General features: G+C 36.3%; 2 protein-coding genes across 8 annotated transcripts in view; both read right to left on the bottom strand.

Annotated features, from left to right (window-relative positions):
- LOC308703219 (ankyrin repeat domain-containing protein SOWAHC) overlaps window positions 1-5,166 on the bottom strand; it is a 28,247-nt gene extending 23,081 nt beyond the window's left edge. The window contains exon 1 of the mRNA XM_081386541.1: window positions 4,874-5,166. Coding sequence (XP_081242667.1) covers window positions 4,874-4,997 — 124 coding nt within the window. The 5' untranslated portion in view covers window positions 4,998-5,166. The remainder of the gene's footprint in view (window positions 1-4,873) is intronic.
- An 8,222-nt stretch (window positions 5,167-13,388) lies between these two features.
- Window positions 13,389-20,906, bottom strand: part of plekhg5b (pleckstrin homology domain containing, family G (with RhoGef domain) member 5b) — a gene marked incomplete at both ends in the record, with an annotated part of 83,001 nt that continues 75,483 nt past the window's right edge. For 5 of the 7 annotated variants that reach the window (XM_081387352.1, XM_081387350.1, XM_081387354.1 and 2 more), the window contains 9 exons: window positions 13,389-14,794; window positions 15,953-16,867; window positions 17,637-17,782; window positions 17,916-18,031; window positions 18,284-18,416; window positions 19,253-19,372; window positions 19,573-19,710; window positions 19,802-19,951; window positions 20,706-20,816. In XM_081387352.1, the coding sequence (XP_081243478.1) occupies window positions 14,785-14,794; window positions 15,953-16,867; window positions 17,637-17,782; window positions 17,916-18,031; window positions 18,284-18,416; window positions 19,253-19,372; window positions 19,573-19,710; window positions 19,802-19,951; window positions 20,706-20,816 (1,839 nt within the window). Of the gene's footprint in view, window positions 14,795-15,948; window positions 16,868-17,636; window positions 17,783-17,915; window positions 18,032-18,283; window positions 18,417-19,252; window positions 19,373-19,572; window positions 19,711-19,801; window positions 19,952-20,705; window positions 20,817-20,906 lie in introns of those variants that run through there. The other 2 variants (XM_081387353.1, XM_081387351.1) reach the window with 1 other exon arrangement.

Here is a 20,906-nt window from a genome sequence, read left to right as displayed (position 1 = left end):
ATTCAGTAAAAGACTCGTCAAACACTTTTAAACTTAACTCGTGAGTTGTTTGATTGAGTCATCAAAAGAACCGACTCATAAGAGTCATCTGTTTATGAATTGGACTACACCGGTGTTTTTACAAGCAGGGAGTTCAGGAAACGCTCCATGCCAGAAATATGAAAATACAAGTTATGAACCCAACAAACTTAAGAACATTCATTTTTCATATTTTTGACATGGCATGAACGCACCATCATTCTTGCGCTTTGTACGAACCACTTGTTGATTCCCCACTAAGGCGATTCGCAACCCATAGTGTAAAAACCACCATAGTTTTACTAACTTGAGCATATGCTTTTGGCAGATTGTCATGGAAACTTCTCTCATAAAGGCACATTTTAACTCTAAATGATCCTGTTTCATTTGTACATAACACAAGATTTCTGATGTTTGCAGGTGCTATTTTCCTCAATCCTACTTTTATTTTTGGTTACCATGGCAACAGACACATTGTTGAAGGTCAACATGGTAAGCATAATCTGGAGTATTAATCTTTCAAATTAGTATTCATATATAAATGGAAAAAATCCTATAATGGTTCGATACATATTCACTGCATAGCATAGTCTAGGTCAGGGGTCTTTAATCTTTTTGATGCCCTCAAATATGATCATTCTCATCCAAGGGAAATTATATTATATTATTATGTTTTTTTGTTCACTGCAGTGCTTTTAGATGTATTATGTATTAATTCAAATTTGTGTTATTTATTATTTTAATACATTTTTTGTTTGTTTTAATCACATTTTCATTTACGGTAGTTTTATTAAATTATTTTATTATTATTTATATTTATATTTTTACATTGTAACACAGTTTCTCCTCAAAAACTTTTGGGCCCCAGTTTGAAAATCCCTAGTCTCATTGAATAGTATTGATCAGCACTAATATATTTTTTTAACATGTAGAAATGAAAAACAATTATAATAAAGCATTTTTTTCACTCCAAGTAAGCATTTTCTTTTATAACCTTATGAAATAATTATTTTATTGCTAATGAACATTGTGATTGACTTAATAAAATGTCATTGTCAATGAACAATACAATAAAAAAAACAACAAAAAAAACTTTCGCCTAAGAAACAGGTTTTGTTTTATGAAATAGTTCACCCTTTTATATGTCAAAAGCCAGATACCACAAACAAACAAACCTAAAAGTAGAAGAGAGGGGATGTGGTATACTTTAACACTTTAAACACATCACATGTTTACATAATGTGATCCATAAAGGGTTAAACAGTACCACTCAAACTGGATTGTGCCATACAGGCAAAACATATCAGGACTTGGATCTTTAAATAGAGAATGCAACCTTAAACACAACCTTTCCGTTTTCCTGCCAGGGGGAAAAGATAGGGATGACATTGCAACACGGCATCCACAACAACAGGAAACCCTAAGAGAAGTCAACACTTAACAGTTGTAGCCGACAGAAGTCCTGTCATGGTACTGAGAGGAACGCTGTTTAGCTTTCTGAGCAAATTTATTAGTCTACGCTGGGCTGGCCAACTATGAGGACTCTACGTTCCCACAGAGAATATAGCAACTGCCCGAGATCCCATCAAAACCACCATCCTAAAAAGGACTGGAGTCATTATAACCCCAGAATTAGAGCATGTCACGCAGGCTGATGCGGTAACCGGGAATAATTATGATAATTGGTTAGCTGTGTCAGATGGTAGCAGATGAAGGCCGATTTTGAAACCTCTGTACACAACTGTACAAGCACAGCTGGACGAAGCATTAAAAGCCATTATGGATAATTGTTTCATATATTTATGTCTAACACATGTATGTAGGATTAAACGCAACATCATCTAATTTAATTACTGTTTAAGTGGTTTATGAGAACATCATGCCTGTTTTTTTTTATTTGATTTTATTTGGCCCACTTTGCTGCAGCCAAGCCCTTTATTGCAGACATGTCATTTAATTTTTTACATAAATATTTTATGTTCATACACAAAGAACTAGTAGTTAAACCAGTATTTGTTTTTCAACAACAGATGCTTGCTGATAACTATACAATGGGATTTTAAAGTCACCATGAAATCCAAATTGGTAAATCTTTTTTTATTTTATTTTTTATTTTATGGAATGGTGCAGTATTTATTATTATATTATTATATTATTTCTCTGTGCATTTTTTTTTTTCTTTTTAATTCACGTGCCCTTGTAATCTTTAATCAAAATAACTTTACCCTCTTGCAGCAACATCTCTGATGATGTGTTTACTGGTGTGTGGGCGGGGCAACCCGTCACTCACATGAGATCCACCAATAGCAAACCAAAACCATCCAATCAATTCCTGACGGACATAATCAAGTCCCACCCTACATTTTTCTCGTTCCAGTACCCGTTTAACTCGGATAATGTCAAAATAGGGAAGAAACGACTATTGCAACTTCTGTTTCATGTCAACTTTGAGCAATATTCGCAATTTGTAATTCACAAAAAAAAAGCAAAACAAAAACAGCAATATCCATTGAAAAGGCTTTTGAAACTGACACAAGTGAGAGAGTTCATGCTTAATCAAGCAGCTACATATATCATTTGATGCAAATATTGGTCAATTTATCATCTTATATAGGCCTATCAGTAAAACATTTGGTCCATTTGAGCCATTAGAAAAGCAAAATCAGAAAAGAATAAGTCAGCATCAGCAATCAAAATAAGTAGCCTAGGCCTATGTGCACAAGAATTCTCAGAATTTGGGTATATTCTGCTGTAAGTAGTCCTTCCTTGTGTCAAATATGTGTACTTTTTTCAATAGTTAGTTTTTTCCACAACTCTCAGTAATATCTAATATCACCTTTATATGAATATGCACATTTATAAATTAACACTTTTAGCCTATATAGGCATTTGCCAGATGTGTTATTCAGAATATCAGCTTAATGTGGTTATGCCAATCAGTTTAATGCATTAAACTATTTAATATGGCCATATTTTGATTATTATTGACAAATAGTAAACTACACCTTCAGTGAATATTCTATTTAGAACTCCACTGTCATGGTTTGGGAATGTGGGGGCCCTTCCTGAGGGAGCGAAGGAAATGACAATTCCATGTGTAATTCTATCTGTTGGTAAAGCTTTTCTAATCTAAAGCTACGGTGGCCGAGAGAGCTCAACGCGCTGCAAATGAAGAAAACACATGCAAACAGAAAAAACGCATGCAAACAGAAAAAAACACATGCAAATAGAAAAAAAACCACCAGCGAATAAGAAAACATCTTCATCAGTTTTACAACTCACGTGCGTCCCAATACTCACAACACAACCAAATACGGAAACGCGCTGCAATTACAGAAACGCGCTGCAAAAGTTCACAACAAAACCAAATACAGAAACGCGCTGCAAATAGGACAGAACACAACGGAAATGTTTCCGGGGAACCCAATAAGTGACGGACAGACGGCTCGCGAGCTTTACCAGAGTGACGCGGGCTCTGGCTTTACCTATGCCCTAACGTTACTCTCTTAAAAGGGCAGACGGCAGAGCCCTTGAATTGGGCACTTTGGAGTGAGCGGGGCACTTGTGTGCCATTATGTTGATGAAGGGAGCAACGAAAGACAACGTAATTTCCTCATTATTTTCACCTGGGATGTTCCCATGACAACGCAGCGCGTGTCCATCAGCTGAATAGCTGTTCTTGCCAGAAATATAGTATTAATGCTGTTAACATAACTGTTGCAAATAAATATACATTTTATGCAACAAAGTTTTTAAAATATGTGTTATATCTTTGTGTGAGTGTCTCAACTTTAAAACTTGCCGTCTCATATTTGGAACTATAGCTACATTCTAACATCTTATGAAACTTATTATAACATAACATGACAAAATGTGTTCAATGTAACTGATGTATAGATTAATGTCTTTTCCTCGTTCTTTTTCTCTATCTTTTTATTTATTTATTTATTTTAGTCTTCAGCTCATTGTTCTTTTTAGTATTCTTATGACATTGAACATATCGCAAATACATTTTGTATATTGTATACAAAGTTGTATGTCATAAACGTGTCATCTTTGTATGTTTTGCAAAAAAAATAAAAAAATAAAAGTAGACAGCTGTAAGCACGTCCTAGCCGTCCGTCCGTCACTTATTGGGTTCCCCGGAAACATTTCCGTTGTGTTCTGTTCTATTTGCAGCGCGTTTCTGTATTTGTTTTTTTTGTTGTGAACTTTTGCAGCGCGTTTCTGTAATTGCAGCGCGTTTCCGTATTTGGTTGTGTTGTGAGTATTGGGACGCACGTGAGTTGTAAAACTGATGAAGATGTTTTCTTATTCGCTGGTGGGTTTTTTTTCTATTTGCATGCGTTTTTTTCTGTTTGCATGCGTTTTTTTCTGTTTGCATGTGTTTTCTTCATTTGCAGCGCGTTGAGCTCTCTCGGCCACCGTATTAAGCAGATGTTTGCCACAGTTACTTTTTAAGACGCTAACAGTCATTTACTCAGACCTCAAGCAGAGCAAAAGCACCAATGCGGATTTTAGAATGAAAAAGGTGACAGAGACTTGCCACCAAAAACACCCCATTTACACTACTAGCAACTCGACTAAATTAAAATGTCTATAATAGTTGGTCTAGACTACACTGCCTCAGTTGCGGCGCACGCTCGAGTGTTGCGTTTTTATGACGGCATCTCACATTAAAATTGAGTTTATTAAAACAACTTATAAAAAAAGACCCCGAGCGTTCTGTTTCGTTCAGTGTAGCTAGTGTTTCTAAACGCAAAAACGCGTCTCGTGCGTGTCTCGCGTTGCGTCGCGTGCTTGCAGTGTTAGGTGTAAAGGAAATGTGAAAAATGTCATATTCTCATTTACTCACCACGTAGCTGCAAATCGCTATGATTTATAAAATGCTTATATGTTTTGGACAGATCTGAATTTTTGACTTTTCCTCCACAGGAACAGATGTAATCCAGTAAGGACGCTTCACTGATTTCGCCCATCTCTGACAGGGAACTGAAAATAAACAGTAATTTTACAGCAGATGAGCTCTGGTCGTGATGGGTTCTTCTCGAAGATGCTGAAGCATGGCTTTGCTGGAAGCCAAGCTAATTACTGGAGAAGAAAAGTGTACACAGGCTGGCCAAGTTCACTCCACCCAAATATGCTGACAGAACCTCCCACAGTTAACTCTTTGTGCTCTGAAGAATTCATAAAGAATAAATGGCTTAATTTGCATCTCATAACGAGAGGTCTGCCACCTGGGGACTTATGTAGCCTATAGAAACACAAACATTATGATTTTAGATACAAACAAATGTAATGTAAATATCATAAAATTAAAATATCTAAATATAAAACTATAACCCTAATTTGTGTGTTGCATTGCTACTAGCAAATTCCACGGTGACAACTTACCCCATTTGGTTTAAAGGAACACTCCACCGTTTTTTGAAATAGGGCTTATTCACCTTCTTTCCTACATTTAGATAGGTGGGCAAATGCATTTTTGTCTCAGTGCATGCATTGTTTTAGTTTGACAGGGTCGGCGCTAGCTTAGCTTAGCATAATGAATGGAATCCTTTGTTGCCAGCTAGCATGTCCTGAGTAAAAGTAATATATATTAAAAAAAAAACTCACCTAATTATTTCTTGTGGCCTGCGTATTCACAACAAGTACAAATAGCGATGCAGATTAACACTAGGTGATTTCCTAGGCAGATATTGACTTGGGACTATATTAAGGGGAAGCACAGGCGAAGCACTGCTACTTGGGCGCAGAGATATCACGCCCAAGTAGCAGTGCTTCGCCTGTGCTTCCCCCTAATATAGTCCTTAATATATAAGTCAATATCTGCCTAGGAAATCGCCTAGTGTTAATCTGCATCACTATTTGTACTCGTTGTGAATAGGCCACAAGAAGTAATTAGGTGTTTTTTTTTTTTTTTTATATTACTTTTACTCAGGACATGCTAGCTGGCAACAAAGGATTCCATTCATTATGCTAAGCTAAGCTAGCACCGACCCTGTCAAACTAAAACAATGCATGCACTGAGACAAAAATGCATTTGCCCACCTATCTAAATGTAGGAAAGAAGGTGAATAAGCCCTATTTCAAAAAACGGTGGAGTGTTCCTTTAACAATATGAGCTGCTATTGGGGCATGTTGTCACAAAAGGCCTTAAAGGGATAGTTACAAATGAAGATCTTTTTAATTAAATATGAGAGCTTTCCGTCCCTCTATTGTCAGCTACGCAACTACCACTTTGACGCTTCAAAAGTTCATAAAGAGAATGTAAAAATGAATCCATATGAATTGAGCGGTTTAGTCCAAAACCAGCACGTTTGAGCTTCCGGGAGAACGAATGAGGTTCATTCTCGTGTGTTACGCATCACGTTTAAGCTTTGGCAAGAACCAATGAGGTTCATTCTCGTGTTACACATCACGTTTAAGCTTTGGCAAGAACCAATGAGGTTCATTCTCATAAGTTATGCATCACGTTTAAGCTTTGGCAAGAACCAATGAGGTTCATTCTCGTGTTACGCAGCACGTTTGAGCTTCAGCAAGAACCAATGAGGTTCATTCTTATGTTACGCATCACGTTTGAGCTTCAGCAAGAACCAATGAGGTTCATTCTTATGTTACGCATTACGTTTAAGCTTTGGCAAGAACCAATGAGGTTCATTCTCGTGTTACGCAGCACGTTTGAGCTTCGGCAAGAACCAATGAGGTTCATTCCTGTGTTACGCAGCACGTTTGAGCTTCGGCAAGAACCAATGAGGTTCATTCCTGTGTTACGCATCACGTTTAAGCTTTGGCAAGAACCAATGAGGTTCATTCTCGTGTTACACATCACGTTTAAGCTTTGGCAAGAACCAATGAGGTTCATTCTCATGTGTTACGCATCACGTTTGAGCTTCAGCAAGAACCAATGAGGTTCATTCTCATGTGTTACGCATCACGTTTGAGCTTCAGCAAGAACCAATGAGGTTCATTCTCATGTGTTACGCATCACGTTTGAGCTTCTGCAAGATGTTTGTTCTTGTGCATCAAGCAGGTACAGTTGAGCTTCTGTTTATGTTCACTGATGAATGTTTATATGTGAGTAAAAGCCTAAATTCAATCTGTTAATCATATAAAGCGATCAGGTCTCTTCAGAAGTTTTGGATTAAACCGTTCAAATCATATGGATTAGTTTTATGATCTCATGAACTTTTTGAAGCTTCAAAGTGGTAGTTGCGTAACTGTCAATGGCGGGAAGGAAAGCTCTCAGATTTCATCAAAAAGTTTTTAATTTGTGTTCTGAAGATGAACGAAAGTCTTACGGGTTTGGAACAACATGAGGGTGAGTAATTAATGACAGAATTTTCATTTTTGGGTGAACTATCGCTTTAATAACGCAATACCGATGGAAATAGCTTTTTGTAACCAAGACTTGATGGCTACTGCTATCCAGAAAGTGTACAATGAACTATAGGACTTAAAGCTAAATGAACTGGTGCATTCCCAAAGGTGAGCTCGTCTGTTAATGTTTAACGACTGGAAATGACTGGACAACATTCTCTACTGGACACTCATTCAGCTGATATAGCGGCCAGTCATACGCTCTATCCTCACTGTCATTAGTCACACTTATTTAGCTGTGTGGAGTGAGTGACCTGATAAAGATTTGGGTTGGTTGTCAAACACAACTGGTGACTTATCATTTATTCAAAGGACCATATGCAAGAACCATTGCCTACACAATCAGAGTCCTGCATGTGCTCTTCCTTTAGTTGCAGTGAGAATACATATTTGATTTAATGTTTCATGCTATCTTTTACTGCGGCTTCATGGATTTGACATCTGGTAATCCAAAGGTATGTCCGAACCACAGTAAACCAGATTAATTGCAGAAATGGTAGTAAATGCAACTCGTTTACATCATAACTCGCTGGTGGCGTCTGGCATTTCCAAATGGATTTCCATTTAATTAAGTAATATGCTTGTCATTTCATTTTCATGTGCATTAACCCCCTCAAAAATACAATACTGGAATGACAATAAGCTCCTTAAGGCTGATACAATAACAGTAATCTCTGTAAAGTTGTTTTTATAAACTGTGCCGTATGGTCACTTTCATTTTTCGAAACACCTAAGTAATGATTATGAGCTCGCAGACATATGTTATGTCTAATGGGACAGAATCAGAACAGAAAAACAGCTTAAATATTAAGCCAAGCTGAAGTAATTCAGAAAAACAAAAAAACAAAAAAAAAAACAGTAGAAACTCTGGCCTGGTTCTTTCTAGTATTGGAATTATGTGAACCTCATTATTAATTGTATGTGATGGTTTTTTATATTTATATTTATTAATAGAATTATCATTAATTATTTATTATTTGTGGTAACAAATAATTATGACAGTTAAATCATATAATTTATTGTAATTAATAAAAAATATTTTTGTACTCATAATTAACAATAATAATAATTTAGAAAATAAAAAAACACTGGTTCCCTCTAAAAACCTTAATGTGAACCTTATTATTAATTATTTATTGTGCTTTTATTATTTATTTATTTATCTTTGAAGTAATAAATAATAATAATGAAATTATAAAGAAAAAAAGTAATTTGAGGGGAAAAAACAGAAAATTATGACCTGGTTCCTTCTAGAAAATTAATTAAGTGAATGTTATTATTAATTGTTTGTGATGCTTTTTATTGTTTATATTTATCAATTGAACTATTTATTATTTGTGGTAATGAATAATTATTATAATCGAATAATAAAATGAATTAATAATTAATATAAATACATATAGTAACACTACTACTACTAATAATAATAATAATTACTACTAATAAATGAATAATAATAATAATAATAATATGAAAGTAATCCGGCCAGAAAAATCTGGCCTGGTTCCTTCTAGTACATAAATTATGTGAACCTCGTTGAAAATAATCAATTACTTTTTTGCTTTTTATTTATTTATTATTTGTGGTAATTTGTGGTATTATGATAATGAAGTAATAAAAAATAATGATTAAGAATGAGAAAATAAAAGTAATTCAGAAAAACTCCAGCAAATTCTGACCTGGTTGCTTCTAGCAAATCAATTATGTGAAATTATGTGATATTATTAATTATTTGTGGTGCGTTCTATTATTTATATTTTTTAAGTAATTGACTACAAATAATTATGACAACAACAATAATGTTGAAATTTCCATACATTTACAATGTCCAAACTTGGGGCTCGGTTTACTTGGTCAGCACCCTAACAACACCCTAGCAACCACCCAAAACACTCAAACAGTGCACTAAAAAGTAAAACCCCCTCAGGACAGATGGAGAGATATCAAACCCCACACCAGATCTTCCATGTCCCCTCCTTGGATCAGTATACAATATTCCATGTTAACCTGATAAAAACCACTGTGCCTAATGATGCCAGATGTTGCTTGGCAGCTTTTGTGACAATACAAAGGTCAGTCGGCGTATAATGGTGCCATGCGACATGGACGGGCTGATGGGAGGCAGCTGTTCACATGGTGGGACACTCCATATGGCCTGCGCTTGTCGCAGGGCCTTTTCGCACAGCCGAAAACCTAGTAAACACGCCTCAGTTCTCATTTCCCTTCTTATCCCTCATTCAAACACAGCCGAAATCCAATCACCTAGGCCTCGAAAGAGGATGATGTTGATTAAAGAGAACTCAGAGAACGGTGTTCACACTAACACACTTCCCTCCATCATGAGCGGAGAAACACAGTGAGGCTTACAGAGGGGATTGTTTTAGACAGACAATGGTGTCTACCTGATTTTAATCCCAGAGCTGCAGAGAGTGCTGGGATTGGCGGCGTTTAATAAAGGAAAGTGCTCTCGTAATCTGGATTTGCCAAAGTGCCCTTTTGTGTTAATCAGACAAATTTTACAGGATGCTTTATGACATCTGTCACAAGGAGAAGCAGGAGTTCATGATCGCTTGTGCTGGACTTGGTGACAGATCTAAAATACAGTGTCAGATGAAATGTCCATATTAAACGGTCAAAAAAAGGAGAAGATGCTTTCTGCATCTGAACTATACATATTTAAAAAAAAAATACATATGAGTGCTGTCAAATTGATTAATTGTGATTAATTACATCTAACATAAGTTTGTGTTCATATGTGTGTGTGCATTTGTATATACATACACACACATAATATATATATATATATATATACATTATATAAACACAAACTTTTATGTTAGATGCGATTAATCGTGATTAATCGATTTGACAGCACTAATACGTATATAAATTTGGTTATGATTTTTTTTATGGTTTTTGAAAATCTGATCATCCCTTATGATCCTTCAGAAATCATTCTAATATGCTGATTGGTTGCTCAAGAAACATTTCTAAGTATTATCAATAATAAAACAGTTGTACTGCTTAATATATTTGTGTAAACCATTTATATATATATATATATTGTGTGTATGAAAGCACGTACTCACACACACAAACAGAGCGGCTAATCGACTCAGGTTGTGTAATTACTTTAGTGTTGCTGCGAAAAGCTGCATTTTTATAATTAAAGTCCAGTGTATCAGCGATGAACCATAATAAACTACTTCTAAAATGAAGGATTACATTGATAAACCCCAGAAGGCCAGATGTGGGAATGGGGGGGAGGTTGGTGGGGGGGTCACGGGGGCTGGATCCGGCAAATCTAGGATGGGATTAATGGAGAAAATCCCACGGGCCGGAACGCTGCCTTTTCCATGAGGATTAGGGTCTTGTGTGGAGTCAACATGCTGTAATCCACCGATTAGCTGATATAATCACCTGTAAATACACCTTGGCCCGCACACATCCCAGAATGCCAACCGCTGCCGAGCACAGAAGGGGAACGAGTTTAGACCAACACACTTTCAGGCTCAGAAAGATCTGAAGATGATGCCACAAAGACACTGACTGATAAGAAACATTCATCTCATGAATCCGTTTGAGAGTAAATGTAAATACACAGCAGAGCATCTCATCTTGTGTTTATGTTCCTATAAAACACATTCAGAGTGGCAGACATGCTGTGTGTAATACATGATTAATCGAAAGTCGTCCTGGGTTTGATTACGTGCGATTTTTCCACCTTATTTTTAAAGGGATAGTTCAGCCAGAAATGAAAATTCTGTCATTAATCACTCACCCTCATGTCGTTCCAAACCCGTAAGACTTTCGTTCATCTTCAGAACACAAATTAAGATCTTTTTGAGGAGATCTGAGAGCTTTCTGTCCCTCTATTGAAAGCTACACTCTGGGGCTTCAAAAAGTTAATAAGATCGTACAACTAATCCATATGAATTGAGCAGTTTAGTCCAAATTTGAGACATTTCTACAGCACATTTCTGGGGACTCTTTACATATGGAAGGGGGAATCTGCTCAACCACCACCAATGTGCAGCATCCACCTGGATAATGCGACGGCAGCCATATTGCACCAGAACTCCCACCACACACCAGCTTTATGGTGGAGAGGAGACAGAGTGATGAAGCCAATCACTATATATATATGGGGATGATTAGGGGGCTATGATGATGGACAGAGGCCAATGGCAAATTTGGCCAGGATGCTAGGGTTACAACTCTTTTTACGAAGGACATTCAACCCTGCTTAGCTTCAGTGGGCAAGCAGGGCTACGGGACAGCTGCTATTTTTAATTTTTAAATAGTTTTACCATTTACTGCACTTTGTTATTCTTCTAGTTATACTTTTACCTACAGCGGCTGATTTGGAAATCTTGCACTTTCACAGAAAACAGCTTCACGTTGCACATAAAGGTGGATACAGTCCACATAAAGTTAAAGCTCAGTATCTTTAGAACGTGTAGTTATGGATTTAGATCAGTGCAGGTAACCGTTTAGATTATACAGCTTCATATTAGATCTTCTAGATTACACTTTCTATTGTTTGACTGTCCTGCTGCTGGAAAAAAAACTGATTAAGAAATAAGTAGGCCTAACACTTAGAAGATCAATAGTCCTCACTCACTACCCTCAATGTCTTTCCTTTAGAACTATTTAAGTAATGAAAACTCATTGAATACTAAATATGCTGTGAAAACTAATACCCTAAAATCTAACATAACATTACCTTTATAAGACCAGTCAGTTCCATAGCCGTGTGTTCACTGCAGTGCTTACAATTCTTAACTTTGACTCAGTAGCTCTCTCTAGTGGTCATAGTGTGGACTTACTTTTTTTTTTGTCTGAATAGTTCTGCTTATAGAAGAACATCTAGTCTAGATGACCTATTACAGGGTACCTTAAATCCGGTCCTGGATGATAAAAATATGTAATATAAAATAAGTTTAAATATATAATTAAAGCTGCAAGCAGCATTTAGCGGGGTTCAAGCATTTGAGGCCTTTAAGCACATAAGGCAATTTAGTGAGTTGTCTGAGTTTTCGTTTAGGATTTACCGGCTTTTGAGTGTATTTTGTCACGCCCCTTTTCTAAATGACCCTGTTACAGCCACCCAAATGCAAAAGTTCAACTTTTTTTCGATAATTATTCCTCTAGAGAGTCCAGAGAATTGTCCTAGACTGGTTTGGTTCCGATCGGGCGAAAAACCAGGGACTAGCTCGCAAAAGTAGGTTTTGGACAAAAATCGACATAGCAGAAACTTTTTCCTGCCTAATTCGAAATTGGAGATACACATTTTGTCAGGGATCAAAGTGGTAGAAGACATTTGAGTCTAGGACAAACGGTCTAAGATTTAGGAGCGATTTTGTACTTTTGGTTGCTGTAGCGCCACCTATGGGCCAATCGGGGTCATACTCTGATAGGTTCTCCCCAAATTGAGGCCTACCATCTGGCCAGGTTTCAAGTCTCTAGGCCGGCACGATGCGTTTTACAAATCCTTACAATTACAATAGGGTTTCAGCATTTCATGCTTGAACCCGTAATAACTTGCCCTCCCTCTTGCAGCGTCGCAACTTGTCACTCACATGACGATCCACCAATAGCAAATCACAATCATCCAATCAATTCCCCATGGATAAAATTAAGTCCCACCATACATTTGTTCAGCCGTTATACTTGGATTTAAAAGACTATTACAACTTCCATTTCATGCCGACTAAATATTTGATGTTCTTCTGCCACTTAAGCTAAACGATGTCAACAATGCAACCAACATGAATGAAAACTTTTTCTAGCCTACTAATGTCTCATCTCATGTGACTCCATATCGGTTAAAACACATTTGTCAAAAGCATTACTCATTTTACTCTTTATTTAATTTAATTTCTAATACTTTTAGAACTTATTGCACTTTTAATGTTTTATATTGAAATATTAAGTAAAATCAGTGTATAATGTGAGGTCACTAATAATTCACATCAAACTCCGCAAATACTGAAAGATGTCTTTTATTTTGAAAGACATTTAAGGAACACTCCCTCAACATGGGAAAACAACATTATTTTGGTTCTTAGCAGAGTTCAAAATTAATTCAACAAATGACACTGAACAAATTAAGACGACAAAAAAAAAAAAAAAGTACAACCGTGAAGTGAAAGGATACACCACATTTTATATATAAAACAAAGCAAGCTCAATAAATATGACAAACACAAAAAGCCTAATAAGTAAACATATAATACACCATATTTACTTTGGGCAGGGTGTTTTTTTTTGTTTGTTTGTTTCTTTCAGAAAGGGAGTTCAGAGGGACTGGGTTTTAGTAAAGCACAGTTTCGGCAGTTTCAGTTTAACCTTTCGGGTAACAGCAGTGAGATCATAAGCTTAGAAAACAATAAATCCTCAATACATATGTTAACATTTGAAAACCAAACACCCTATTCAGTGTTAGATGATCAGTAATAAGTGCTCATCTAGGGTCAGGCGATGCTCTCTGAATCCGTAACCTTCATAAACCAAAAATACAGTTTTTTTCAGTCCGTTTATCCTTTAATTGAACATCTGCTGAAGCATTTTAGATATTATTTATGCATTAACTTGACCCACACAACACAATATACAGTAAGGGGTTCAAGGTGCACATGTATAACTTAAATAAGCCACGCCAACCTAAAGATTTAATCATATAAGCAAGTTGCATGACAGAAATATTCACTCCATCCTGTCAAATGAACATAACACTGGTCCTAAAGTAATGTGTAACGTGCCTTAGTGGCTACTCAAGTTATCTAAAGTCAAACAGTGATTTGGTTTAGGTCAAGATCTAGAACTCATTCAGTCATACACACATCCACATGTGGATTCACACACTTTCTCATTCATAAACACACACACACACATAGTCACATCCAGTAGTGCAGTTAACGTGAATCACCTGCGTCCTCTTTGTCGAAATATTCTTAGAAAGGGTCCATTTTACAGAAACATTCTTAGAAAGAAAACGGGGTGGTGAGGGAATCCAAGAGGCGGGGTTTTATTCTCATATTCTCATTTCTACTTTCTCTTAGCAACCACACGACCCGTCGTAAGCTCAAACGTCCCACGGTCACACGTTTTCCTTTGATCATTTGGTCTTGGAGTTCTCGTTCTGAAAACTGTCCGGCCCTGCTGACCTCTTTTGAAGTTAGTTATAGTTGTGTTTTACAAAGTGCAACGAGTTAATGAGTCTGCGCTCCTCCCCTCCCGCAGAGAAATGACAGGAAAGCTTCACGACGAGGAGTCCATCCGACTGGAAGAGGGAGCGGAGAGGAGAGCTCATTGGGTAGAGTGCATTTGGGTCCCGAATTCAGTCTCACAATGTCATCCCGAAAACATCTGTGCCAGAAGATGCTACACTTCTCTAAGGGGAGAAAGAAGACGACAAGTGTCAAAACAGTTGTTTTTTTTTACTTTTCCCAACACAATGTTACAATGTTAGACCAACACCAATATTCCCTCTGAGGGCAGAAAAAGTATCATGTTGGTAAAAAGCTAGAGATTATTTTTTCTTAAATAAGAATGAGATTGGTGGCTAAATCTTTTCAAATGACAAATTAACCACTAAATACTTTTTACTTACTAATAAATAAAGAAATAAAGAAATAAAGCATCCTGACACCAAAATATAAATATCTAATCGCTTCTATATATTTTTTACCTTTCTATTTATCTCTTCCTTTCATAGATAACATTCCAATATAAAATGTCTATACAAGAAAAATAACTGCCATCTAATGTAGTCTATTAATTTTATATTATATTATATTTAGTGCTGTCAAATTGATTTATGTGTGATTAGATGTGATTATGTTAATCACATCTAACATAAAAGTATGTAAACATAAATATGTGCATAAATATATGCATAAATATATATATAAATGCACACACACACACACACACACACACACACACACACACACACACACACATATATATACATACATACATACATACATACATTTATGTTAGATTCGATTAATCGCAATTAATCGATTTGACAGTACTAAATTATATTATATTAATTAAAAACGTTTTTTTTTTGCAAAACTGCTTTGGAACAATCTATATAGTAAAGACAGATACACAAATTGAACAAACTAAATATTGGTAGATTGGCAATGTTATAAAAAAAAATGTCATTAAATTAAAAGTAGACCCTCATTTACTTAATAAAATAGATGCAAATAAAAAAACATTATATATATATATATATATATATATATATATATATACACACACACACACTAATATATATATAATCTATATACACACACACACACACACATTTGAACCATTTTGAAATGTTTATAGTAAAAAAAAAACTACAGAAATTTAATATACCTTAGACACTGTATAAAATAAAACACCAACCAATATATTATAAATATCTTAATTAACAAATCAACTGTTCTGCATTAGATGTTTTTTTTCATTTCTGCACATTATCTGTTAAACCGCCCAAAGCTCAAGACTGAAACGAAAAAACAATCTCCAAATACAGAAAGGTGACACTTACGATGCTGTGAGCGTTGAGTTGAGCACCAGTGTGTTGCGTATCCTGTAGAGCTGGGCCAGTGTGAGTTTTTTGTGCTGCTGGGGTCTCTCACTGTGGCCCGTTCTCTCCGTGCCACTAGGGGGCAACAGCTCCCCGTCTGACGCACTGCAGGGAATCTGGTTGCTACCAGCCTCATGTGCAATTCTGACTCGTCTCAATGTGTCCAAAAGCATGCCTGAGGGCAAACTGCACGTGAGTCTGTGGCTTTCATCCGTCTCTTCATCCGTCGGGAGATGCTCGTCCGGTTCAGCAGGGTTGAGCTCCGTCAGGCTCCTGCTGAGCGGCGCTTCTACATATTTAACCCTCTGCTCCCATGTGCAATCTGTGGCTGCCCTGGCAACGCCCGGGTTACAATGGTGAACTGTGGACAGCAGGTTATCCTCTGAACGGGATTTGACAGCAATTCTCTCCAAATACGTCAGGCGACACTGGACGGGGCGTCTGCGCCTGGGCTTTAGAGACAGCGCCACTGAGTTCTGAGATCCAAATGAGCTTTTATCGTCCTCATCATCTTCCTCTTCCACATTTTCTGTCTCCTCATCTTCTCCTTCGTCAACCGTGGTCTCCACCTTGTCCTCCTCGGAGTCGTCCTCCTCCACCGGGGCCACTCGACTCTGTGCTTCCACCATGGACTCTGGCGAGAGCGTCCCGTAGGCGCTGTCCATGGACATGGAACGGCACTGTGGGTCCAGGTCTGAGCCCTCCTGACTGTCCAGGTGGGGCTCGAAGTCTGTGGCCTGCTGGTGTTGGGCCTGCGCTGAGAGGGAGGACAGACCAGCATCACCTAGATCAGACTGAAGAGTAGAGGGATCCAAAGATGACCCAGACTCATCCATATCCATCACTGACAAGGTTTCTGTGGAGCCGTCTGATTGGCTGAAACAGAGAAACAATAATGTGAGTTCATTTAATTGCCAGCCAAATCTATATTTTTTAAATTATAAATTAAATAAAAATAATACAATTATTTTTTATTTAATATATAAAAATAAATAATATATTATAAATGTAATGAAATATAAAATATTATTTTTTTAAATATGAATAAACACATTTTTATTAAAATAAAATAATGTATCATTGATGTTAAAAATGATTAAATTAGAATAAAATAATTGTAATTATATATATATATATATATATATATATATATATATATATAAAAATGTATACAAGTATATAATTTTAAATATAAAACATTAAAATGTAATGAAATATAAAATATTTATTGAAATATGACTACATTTAATTAGATTAAAATATAATAATGTGTTTATTAAAATAGGATGTAATAAAATAAATATATAAAACATAAAAATCATTAAATGTAATCAAATATGAAAATAAAGGGCCTGGTTTCACAGACATGTCTTAGGTTAAGCCAGGATATGGCCTTAGCTTTTATAAACGTGCCTTAGAAAAACAACATTACTGGCGTGCATCTTGAGGCAAAACAATGGAACTGACATATTTTAATCTCAAACATGCGTTTTAGTCTGGGACTAGGCTTAAGCCTTGTATGTGAAACCGGCCAATTATGTATTAAAATATTAATTATATTAAAATAAAAACTGTATTTTTAAATGTACACGGATTTAAAATGTATTTATTAAAACTAAAAAAAAAAATAAAAAAATTCAAATACCTATTGCTCTGATCTTTGTGTCTAAAGTGAGGTGAACTGGTAGTGGAGTTACAGCTGTCCTCGTCTTCCCCCTGATCCTCTAGTTTTTTCTTCAGACAAGCCTTCTGTCTGCGAGCTTCTTCTGACCGCAGCCGCTGCAGTTGCTTCTAAAATGCACGCACAAAATAGCTAAATCAGCAAACTTATCGAGCAAGGACTGAGATATGGTCTTTAGATGGTTTACAATATCAGAAATGTCAAACAGAGATCATTATTGCTGAGGCACAAGTATGACTTTACCTGGATATTGCAAATTGTATCAATCCAGCTTCGCCCCTGGGTGGCGCTGTTGGCCTGGAAAGAGTAGGCAGCCACAGCACTCTTGAACTCATTGAGGTAGATGAGGACAAATGAGCCTAGAAAAAAAAAAAAAAAACCTTTAAACCTACAATTTAATTGATGTGATGATGTTAATAAGGATGATTTCTGGTTGGGACAAAAACTAACATGGGAGAGATGTTTTATCTCATTGCCTCTAGTTAGGACATATTAAAAGATGACTATGGTTCACAATATGCTCTCTTGAGATCCTCTGCTGCTTGTTTCTGCTCATTTGTCATATTAAATGTAAATGCCGACCGCTATTAAACTGGGCTCAGTCTGCTCACCTGGGTCTTTGAGCTCTCGGCACACCACATTATGCAGGAGGAGAGGCTGTCGGATCACTTTCACCTTCTCTAAACGCTTGGCTGGTTTAGTGATCAGCAGCAGATCAGTGAAAAGGAAGCAGTAAACCTCCATCTATGCAAGAAAAGATAACATGAATACAAGCAGTATTTATAGGCCTGTTTCACTGGCTACACTTAAAGGGACAGTTCACCCAAAAATGAAAATTAGCCCATGATTTACTCACCCTCGGTGTACATGACATTCTTCTTTCAGACGAATACAATCGGAGTTATATTAAAAAATGTCCTGGCTCTTCCCAGCTTTATAATGGCAGTGAATGGCCGTTTCTGTTTTGAAGTCCATAAAAGTGCATCTATCCATCATAAAAGTGTTCCACACTGCTCTGGGGGGTTAATAAAGGCCTTCTTAAGTGGAGAGGTGCGTTCGTGTAAGAAAAATATCCATATTAAACACGTTATAAAGTAAAATTCTAGCTTCCAGCCAAACGAATGGAAGTTTGCGTATGACCGTTTGGCCGGAAGCTAGAATTTTACTTTATAACGTGTTAAATATGGATATTTTTCTTACACAAACGCACCACTTCACTTCAGAAAGTCTTTATTAACTCCCCGGAGCAGTGTGAATCACTTTTATGATGGATAGATGCACTTTTATGATGGATAGATGCACTCTTAGGGACTTCAAAACAGAAACAGTCATTCACTGCCATTATAAAGCTTGGAGGAACCAGGACATTTTTTTATATAACACCGATTCGTCTGAAAGAAGAATGTCATATACACCTAGGATGACTTGAGGGTGAGTAAATCATGGGCTAATTTTCATTTTTGGGTGTACTATCCCTTTAATTATTTAAAACCAACTACTACATTGCAAATATTCACCAAATTGTTCAAATGCATCTGAAATTGGGAGGCATTCATGTTAATTATTTAATCTGAACTAACCCTGCTGTCTTTGCCCTCTTTCATGCGGAGCGCCCCCTCCAGGTGCAGTTGCCTGGTCTCTTCTGGTGCCGTGTCAATCATCGGTGCCATCAAGTCAATTCGGCTGAACTCCTTTAGAGCCTGTAGCAATGGACGGGTTAAACAATACTTAAATAAAATGTTTTCCACAATTACAGGCTGCACAAACTAAAACCAAATTTCCAAAACAAGATATTACAACAAAACAATGCATTTCTATGAAGTCCAGAATATCACACTGGAATGATTTATCTTTTTTTTATTTTGGAGGCTAGATGATTAATTATTCGTAGAGTTCTCACCTTCTCCACCTCCTCGCTGGCTCCCTCTACGGCCTCGTACGACTCCACTCGAGCCGAAATGGCGGCCAGTTTCTGCTGCTCCTGACGCTGTCGCATCTGAGAGTCCACACTGTTGATGAAGCTCTCCACACACACCACCTGAAGACATTCACAAGCATCCAGATGAATACAACAGATAAACATCAAGACATATGTATTTTTTTTTTGTGAATGTTCAAAAGGGTCGAACCATGCTGTTGAGCGCGTCTCTGGAGATCTGGTCTTCAGTTTTTTTCAGGATGGTCTTCAGGAGCAGAGGGTATTTGGTGAGTCTCTGGTGTGGTTTGGCTATCATGTCCATCAGCTTCAGACGGTTACACTGTTTATTCGTTTCTGCCCACTGTGAGGATAAGAAATTCAATGATTACAAGCTAAATTTAGATCATTTATCATATTAGATCAAAAAATTGCATTATTTTACTTTTTTTTTTCTTCAGTTGTACTACTGCGCAATTTGGTCGCAAACTCCTCTTCATGATGTAGATCTTGAAGAGTTTGTTGTATATTTAAGGTGAGTAACTACCATTCTATATAGTCTAATTTTGTATATAACATAATATAATATAAAAATATATTATATAACACTATATTATAAAACATATATACACAATATATACACTAAATATATACACACACATACATATTATATATATATATATATATATATATATATATATATATACACACACACACACACATACATATACATATATATATATATACACAAAAAAAATATATATATATATATTTTTTTATTATAAATTTCATATAAATAAAAATAAATTAAAATCTGTAAACCTACTTTTGAACAATCTACATGGTAAAAGAGTTATACAAATTAAATTTAATATCAAGGTTGATGGATTGCCAATGCTATAAGAAAAATAACCATTTTCTATTTTCTTTGAAAATCTTTTTCATAAAAAAAGCTACAGAAATTGTATACATCATGGATGGATGGATAGAGTTTGATTTATATTAATATATATAGTTGAATTTATTTTCTCTCTCTCTCTTCTCTCTCTCACTCTCTCTCTCTCTCTCACACACACTGCTGCGTTTATTGTTTGCTTGTTTGGTCGTAAACTCCTCACCGTAATGTAGATCTTGAAAATTTCGTTGTCTCTCAGCATTGAGCGCATGTATTCCATACAACTTTCCTCCTCCATGCAGTACCGGATATATGGATGGAACCTGGACGCAAACTATCCACACAAACAACACACTTTTAATTACTTGTCCAGAAGATAAATTCTACTACATATGGAAGTCAAGATATATATCTATAAAAAACT

The sequence above is a fragment of the Scardinius erythrophthalmus genome (assembly GCF_964197995.2).
Source record: "Scardinius erythrophthalmus genome assembly, chromosome: 15".
NCBI lineage: Eukaryota > Metazoa > Chordata > Actinopteri > Cypriniformes > Leuciscidae > Scardinius > Scardinius erythrophthalmus.
The sequence above is the reverse complement of the archived record's forward strand: the minus strand, read 5'-3'. Positions and strand labels throughout refer to the sequence as shown.